The sequence below is a fragment of the Meleagris gallopavo genome, chromosome 6, assembly GCF_000146605.3.
Source record: "Meleagris gallopavo isolate NT-WF06-2002-E0010 breed Aviagen turkey brand Nicholas breeding stock chromosome 6, Turkey_5.1, whole genome shotgun sequence".
In the NCBI taxonomy this organism is placed as follows: domain Eukaryota; kingdom Metazoa; phylum Chordata; class Aves; order Galliformes; family Phasianidae; genus Meleagris; species Meleagris gallopavo.
The window spans coordinates 1,055,319-1,063,538 of NC_015016.2; the positions used below are offsets into that span (position 1 = coordinate 1,055,319).

At 41.9% G+C, this 8,220-nt stretch overlaps 1 protein-coding gene across 1 annotated transcript in view; it reads right to left on the reverse strand.

Moving 5' to 3' along the window:
- The window catches only part of LOC100550646 (vasoactive intestinal polypeptide receptor 1-like), a 25,187-nt gene extending 18,127 nt beyond the window's left edge, over positions 1 to 7,060 (reverse strand). The window contains exon 1 of the mRNA XM_003206903.4: positions 6,108 to 7,060. Coding sequence (XP_003206951.2) covers positions 6,108 to 6,563 — 456 coding nt within the window. The 5' untranslated portion in view covers positions 6,564 to 7,060. The remainder of the gene's footprint in view (positions 1 to 6,107) is intronic.
- Positions 7,061 to 8,220: the final 1,160 nt, after the last annotated feature.

Genomic DNA, 8,220 nt, shown 5'->3' on the forward strand with positions numbered 1-8,220 from the left:
AAAGGACAAATGACACATATAAAATAAATTAAACCATTTTTACAGCTGAAGAAATGTGAAAATCCTTCTGGGTAGAATGTTACTTGTGATTTGTCAGGTATGGTTTACTTATTTTTTTCTTATTAATCTCACAGGGCCTCCAGATAAAAGTGCCTGTTGATGCTCTAAACTGTATCTGCAGTGGTGAGGTGATGGGGTTTTCTAGAAAGTAAAGGGCCCTGCATTTCTTGTTTTGCCAGTTCAGGGACATAGTTCTGCAGTTTTGGATACATCTTCTATAACCACTGAGCCCTTGTAGGAAAAGAATTTCTCCTGTTCACCTTATAAAGGGGTAATTTAAGAGCCAAAGACGAGTTGTCTGATCTGATAGAGTCTTCACTGCCATGGTGATAAGCCAAGAGGCTGGTTTAATGGTGCTTCAGTGATCATCATTTCCTGCTGGCAAGGTAATAACCTGGCTTTGAATTTACTGTAAATTCCATTATAGAGCATCTTCACCAGAAGGCTTATACAGAAAACTCAGCTGTTTCATGCAGCACTGTGGGCAGCACTCAAAGGAATGAGGTCTTGCATTGCTGAGCTACTGAGCTGCCTTGAACATCAGCAACCAGTCAGAGCTCACAGGGGTGTCTTACATTTGAGTTCTAACCACTGAAACAGTCTTGCCTGAAAAAAAATAATCAGAAGTGAACACGAAAAAGTTATTTATGACAAGACAGGGAATGTTAAAAATCTGAGACAGTTCATAGAGCCAGAGTTTAGATTTATAATTACTCTTGAACAACATTTTATTAGCATAGCATCGTAGAATCATTATGGTTGGACAAGATCTTCAAGATCATCTTGTCCAACCGTCCACCTACCACCAATATTGCCCACTAAACCACCTTAGTACTACATTTAAATGTTTCTTGAACACCTCCAGGGATGGTGACCCCACCACCATTCCAGTGCCTGACTTCTCCGGGGAAGAAATCGTTCCTAAATATCGAACCTGAACCTCCCTTAGTGCAACAGGATGCCATTTCTTCTTGTCCTGTCGCTGTTGCCTGGGAAAAGAAGCCAACTCCCATCTCATCTCCACCTCGTTTCAGGGTGCTGTATCTATCTTTCATGATCCCCGGCTTGTCCCACACACACTATGTGTTTGCACTCATTCATAACAATACTGCACTGAAACCTTAAGCAGTATATTCAGTGATAGTAAGAGGCAAAATTTTTCCTCTATAATTTCACTGACTTAACCAAATTTGAAAAGTCAAGCTAATGGCTCTCTGGGCTTTGATTTTTTTTCTGTTGGAGATTAGATTTAGCAAGCCCTGGGAAGAGAGCAGCTCTTGCAAAATCTCTTACCAGTTAAATGCAGCCGTTTGTGAGAGCCCATCCAAAGATGGTGCCTGAAGGCTGTTGTGGAGTAGAGAAACCATAATTCAGATGGCGCAGAAGAGACAAATCTTCAGTCATTAAAAAGTCTATTATCACACGTGGGGAAAAAAATAAGGATGAATTCTATGCTCTCTAAAAATAAGGCAAATGCTAGAAAGCTGGGCACTAATATATTAGTCACTTCTGAAACTGCAATTCAGTGGGATCAAAGAGCCAGGAGGAATTTGGTAACACTTCATCTTTTTGAAAATTCATTAAAAAAACGGAATCTGAATTTATTGGCAAGATGGAAACATTTCAAGAACCTCAATGGTCCTTTTAGTGATCTGGTTAGTTTCTGATGCAGTTCAAGTCTAAAATATGAAAAATAGATAATGTATTAAGTCCATAAATCCTTCACTAAGAATATTCATTACTGCTTTTTCAGTCTGTCTCTACAGTTTGCATTCATCTCTCAGATCTCATCTGAAATTGTTTCCGTACTCCCTGTTCCTTATATCTGTGCTTCTCTTGATATGACTCTGATGCCTGAATATTTTCTCCCACATTCAAGCCGAAGTTGTTTGCCCTTCGTATCACACAGACTCCCACCTTGGTAAATTAAAAATTACCTGGTATTTTGAGACACAGAAAGCCACGTTCAAATATCCTGCATTCCCTGCCTGGTTTTAACTGCACAATGGTCGTGTAAGTTGGCCAGTAGTGTAGAAGACACAGTTCAGAGGATCAAAACGTGCTCTAAAATGCATACTTTTTTCTTCGACGTTGAAATGTTGATGAATATAATAAGTCCATAGGATGAAAGGCGGCTCACAAAAAGATTTGAATATGCTTCTAATCACCGAAGAAGTCAAAGGAGTCATCAGGCATTTTCATAAACTTCTCAATCTGTTCTATATAGCTCATCAAAACCATCCATCAGTTCTGATTCTCTCCACCTGCCTGACACTTTTCTTAAAGATCCAAATGATAATTGGGAAGCTCTGAGACTGCAGCCACAGGCCACATCCAAGTGAGAGATGATGTTCCCATGCACTCCAAAAGGAGCTGAGGCAAACCTACAGATCCATAAGCTCCTGCTCATTTCAGTACCCACTTCATCACACTGCAGTGAGGATTTTCCTATCCATTATGGCCTATAAGTGATGCCTGAGTATTATAACATGGTAAATTAAAAACCTACTTTCCTGTGCATCCTACTGTAGTGAACTGCTTTAGCAATGGGATCGGATGAGATGATCTCCAGAGGTCCCTTCCAGCCCCAACAATCCTATCATTTTGAGACAGAATTCCGTTCTATCGGAAAACTGGAAGAAACTATTAAACTGTAGCCGCAATTTCTTACCATCAAAGCTTAAAAGTGAATGTAAAAACCAGCCAGTGTCCAGTTTTTTTTACCATATCCAAAACCCGTTTGCCATTTCTGATTTTATTGGAATGTCACCAACAACGTGTTTGGCTGTCATAGAAAATCCTGTCCTTAACTTGAGAGTTCTGACATAGCCTCGATCCTTAAAACTTCCAACCCCAAAGGTAAAGTCCTATTTCCAATCTTTCTCTTCAGCCAGTTAAATAGATTATTGCAGGAGTCTTTTTGGCTTAAAATGACTATCTAGAGGGTATTTTCAGTGTTTGTTTCCTCTTTCTAACTCGATTACCTATGGAACAAGAGAAGATGAGACACTGATTGCCTTACAGTCGTTTAGAGAAATATGTCTTCAAGATTGCTTTTAAGACATTGGAGTAATGCTTGAATGCTCCCCTATGTATTGGATTGTATTTATGGGACTGTACTTAACTGCATAGCCTTGTACAGAAGAGTGTTTTTTATACATACATATCTGTGTATGGTCAATGTATGTATATTCGTATTATGTACCCATTACTCACAGGTAATTCTGTATGTGACAATACAGATATAATAGCTTATTTTGTTTGTAAACTCTGTGTAATTAGTATTATCTTGAGGAAAATGAAAACAAATGTGTTACCAGCATAAATTTGACAGACCCTTTAATTACTACCAATACGTAAAGAATAGAAGCACGTCACTATCTTTCCACTCTGCTATTTCAAGTGCTTAAACTAAAGAGAAATTTCTCCATTGCTGTGTGTAAAGTGGATTAGCCTAAGGGTGGGGATCATATCACCTAATCCCAAGGAACTGAAAGCTGGATGTTACAGTTAACTGGGAATCTTACTCCACCAAAGCCATAGCCATTGCTCTTGGAGCCTTTCTACCCTTTCCCAGTTGCATGAAGGGACTCAAAGCGAGTAGCTTTAGACATTAATTCCAAGTTTTTGATGGATAATTTTGGATGATTTATTCAAGCTTCCCTTGATAATCAGTGAAGGCAGACAGGCAGTTCGAGGGAAGGATTTCTCTTACCTCTCTTTGAGGACACAGAGTCTCACCATACAGAACCTGTCTCCCTCCATTAGCTCCCTCCAGAACAAAACACCTGAGCTGCTCCTTCCACCCCTCCAGCTGCCTATGGATGGGGAAGTTAAGGTCACTGGATCCTAGAAGAAAATTGCATATCCCTTAAACTCAAATTAGTGAATAGTAGCTATGCTAGGAATTTAAGCACCCAGCTCCCTTTTATTGGGAGCACAGCACCTCGCCATGGATTCGGATCTATGTGCCTACTACCTCAGTGCTAACCCACCTCTGTTTCCATTCTCACCTCCACTCATTAAACCAGACAGAAGCCTTTTCCCAGAAATGTGAAAAGCTGCTAAATGTTTGAGGAAGAAAGCAGTTCAGCTCAGCAGGATGGATGGTGAATGCAGTGTCTTTTCAGTGCCTCCTCCTCTTTTCCCTGAGATTCTGAGATCTTTAAGACAGGAAAAGTCTTTTTTATGCATTTCAGCACCTACTGCTGAAATGTTGCTTGTCACTTACAAGCAAATGATAATTTTTAATGTCAAGGACTACTCTCCAAGGCACAAAGGAGCTCTTGTGACATGCAGCTCCCTGTGGAGCTGATAGGAGCCAGAAGTGCCTCGATACATAGAGGAAGTTTTCAGGATTACCCTTCTGGTTCATTTTCACATCTGAATGAAGAACTCTTTGGAGAATCTGCACTGTGATTATTTCTCTTCTCTGATGTGTTCCTTTGACACGTGATAAAACTGCTTGCCCCAAACATCCAAGGATCTCTGATCCTCTCTGACAACTGGGATTTGGGTACAGATCTCCCCACCAGCCCAATTCTAAGGTGTGCAAGCCACTGAATTTAGTGGCTGACTCTTCCCAGACAGAGTTCATAGGTGACCAATAATTCGATCACAAAGCCTACACGGAGCATTCAGTTTGTTAACCTGGCATTTGACTTCTCTCACCCCATCTAATAAGGCATTTATGATGGGAACTGACTGCTGCAGTATGCTGATGTGTTAAAATGCGTGGCAGCCCACAGGTGTGCGTGATACATCAGGTTAGCTCTGCTCTGCAGACATCTGCAAGAATACACTGTGCCAATGATATGTGTAAAAAGGGCCATCCAGCTGCCAAAGGCACTCTACCTGTAGCAGCAGGATGATTCAGGTTGAATAATAACCACAGGTAACAAGATTTATGTAGCAAGAATCCACATCATAACGCTTGCAAATAAAACTGAGTAAATACAGAGAAAAAGTGAATGTTCCAGAGGATGGCAGGTAAGAATGAGCATCTTTTCACCTTTTAAAAGTGAAGGGCAGAATCCAGTCTGTGACCATCTAGCATTACTAGGAGAAATCGGGCTCTGTAGGAGCATTCACCCCATCTGTCTTTTGCAGGACAAGATGAAATGCCTCCAGGGAAGGTAATGGTCTCCTCATTGACTACAGAGGGAGCCTGAATCCCAGTCTATGCTAAATATTTAACTCCGAAATGGCTCAAAGTAGAATTAATGAGCCCCCAAGAATCACACAGGAAGGTTTGCAGACAACGAAGGTTTGAGGCCAATGAAGAGGAGATATGACTCTACTTACACCTACACCTGCTGTGGCTCATCAGCACAGGCAACCCCAGCAGCTGGCAAGAGAGGGATGTACACACTCTCTGTACATGTCCCTCTGCTCATCCATCTTCCCTGGTGCTTAACATTACAATCTCACCTGCTGCCTCCAGTGCACAGCAGACACGAGATGCTTCGTGCTCCTGCTTGGTTAGAAGCAGCTGCCTTCAGGAGTAAAAACATCAGTGCCCTCTCAAAGAGATAAATATCCCATACCCATCAGGAGAAAGTATTCCTTTCTAGTTATTCTCCCTCCTCAGCAAAGTAGCCTTTCATATGGCAAGGGAGACAGCAAGCTGTCCCTTCCTGTCCCTCTGAAGCCATACTACAGCTGTTCTGATTTAGGATTGCTTTTCTATCCTTTGAAAACTGCACTTTTAATCAGTGGGAACTGAAAGACATATTGATAACATTTTAAGTCTTGAAAACTATGATAATAATAATAATAATAATAACAGAAATTAACCTCCTTACTCACAAATGTGCTTTATTCCTCCTCCTCTTGTTTTTTCTTTTCCTTTTTTTTTTCCTCCTTTCTCTTACATCTCTTTCCTTCTGTCCACTCCCCGCTCAGACAAAAGTTACCCTGCCTCTGGATCAACCTTCCCCCCCTTTCTCATTCCCCCCAGGACTGCTCGTGGTGCAGCGATGGATCCTTCCAGCTGCGGGCAGCAGCCAGATGTGCAACGCCCTGCCTCCATCCCGCCGGACACTCACCAGAGGCAGCAGCAGCAACCAGCACAAACTTCGCATCCTCTGCAGCATCCTCCCCTCTTCTCCCTCTGCCGGGGCTGCTAAATGCTTCTCAGCCCGCCCACACCTGCCCAAGACCCGCCCCGGAGCTCCTTGTACCTCCCTTCCCGACCACCGGCTCCTTTTTTGGGAGACCCGACAATTGCAACGTTTCGTGCTACGTGGGGTCAGGTGGAGGGAGGGACGCATTCCAGCATCCCCTTTTGGGGTTTTGGACCCACCTCTTCGAACTTCAGCAAAAACGTGCAGAGCTGGAGCATCGGCTGCTCTTGTAGGGTAATTTTGGAGGCAGATGCTCCCTGTGCTATAAGTGATGCTGGATTCAGCCCTCATTCTGTGCTTGGGGCTGCTGGCAGTGAGTTCTGGAAGGGTCCACGTTGTGGCATTACCTCTGCATTCTCTATGAGGGAGTTTTAGCATCTAGCTTCCATCGGGTGGGAGATCTCAAGCCCCAACAGAGGATTTCCCCCCCTAAACTTCAGAAGGGCTTTTTTAAGACTCTTTTCTTGATCAAATCAAAGGCAACAAAAAGGATAAACAGTAATATTTAAATTTCAGAGTTCACAGGACCTGAGCACCGGCTGTGGGTTTTGCCACAGAAAATACTGCACCACTCAGGAGCAAGAAGGAGCAAGAATGATGGACATAACAGAAACATTTTTTTTTCTTGGTAAGATTGAAGTGCTGCTTCATATTCCATTTATCACTCATTATTTCCCAGTGGGCTTAAACATTATTTGAGGATCACCTAAGCTACCTCAAAAAAGGCACTTAATATCATTTCTAGAACTCCATATTCCTGCAGCTGTCTTTGTATAGATGTCTCTAGGTCCCATGACTTCTCTCTATGTAGATATTTCAGATATGCAACATGCCTTGCCTATGCTTGGGCAACTGGGTCGTGTCAGTGATATCTATTAATTTCTTTCTTTGCACTTTGGTAGTCCTAACCATATTGCTCTCTGTAATGGGAATGTGTGGACTGCTGTATTAAAATAGTGAAATGTGTATGTTTTGTATCAGAATGTACCTTATCTTAGACATGCATATCGAAGAAATTTGGATCTAAAATCAAATAGTCCTGCCAAATCCATGCTGAATGTGCACGATAAAGACGACGACGTAAACAAACATTTGTAGGGTAACAGTGGTAACCCAATTCTCCTCTTTTCTTTATGTTTTTCTTTCAGTAGTGCATAATGTGATCTGATTGCTCAACTGCCATTCCAAAATCACACTGGTTATAAAAACAAGTGGTTAAACACCCCAAAAATCATTCAAAGACTGATTTTGACAGTTTTTTCCCCCATCTCCAGTGGATGAGCTGAAGCTATGGCCAACTCTCATCAGTTAATAAAGTTAATAATTCTTACCCAAAGGAAGAAAAATTTAGGCATCATTACATGAGGCAGGCATCACATAGTATTATTAACTCTTAATTCTAATAATTGCAAAAGAAAATGAAAAGTAGAGGTCTGACAAGATAAGAAGAGATCAGAATTCCTGCTGAATAGAGTTGAGTGTACAAAATCACAGAACAGAACAATTTGGGGCAAAAGGGACCTGTGGTGGTCTGACCCCAGCCAAATCCTCTCTTCAAAACAGGGCAAATTTCACATCAGGCTGTGTCACTCAGGGACTTGGTTGCCATGTTTTAAAGCATATTTCTGTCAAGAGTCTTTCTATAATAATGTAGATGCAATTAATGAATATTGGCATGAGATTCCAATCCAGAATGTGCCATCAGGATTCCATTGTTTCAGTCCTCTCAGGTCACACTGATGGAGCTTTTTAGGTCATGACAACCAGTATGCCAGTCTGGAGTAGAACCAAATGAGAGACAATTTTGTGTTTGCTTTTTCTTTTGGGAGGGTAGTGCCTTGACACATGCAGTCATTAGCAGAAGGCATTGCTCTCTCTGTGCTTCCTTCCTCCTATATTTCCTCTCCTCCACCAGGTTTTCCTATCTGATCCCCAGCATCTACATCACAGGCCACATTCCAGTCCTTGAGCTTTTAATAGACTAGCTAAAAACTCCTCTTTGCATGGGTTGTTGTCCATGCTGATACAGAAAATA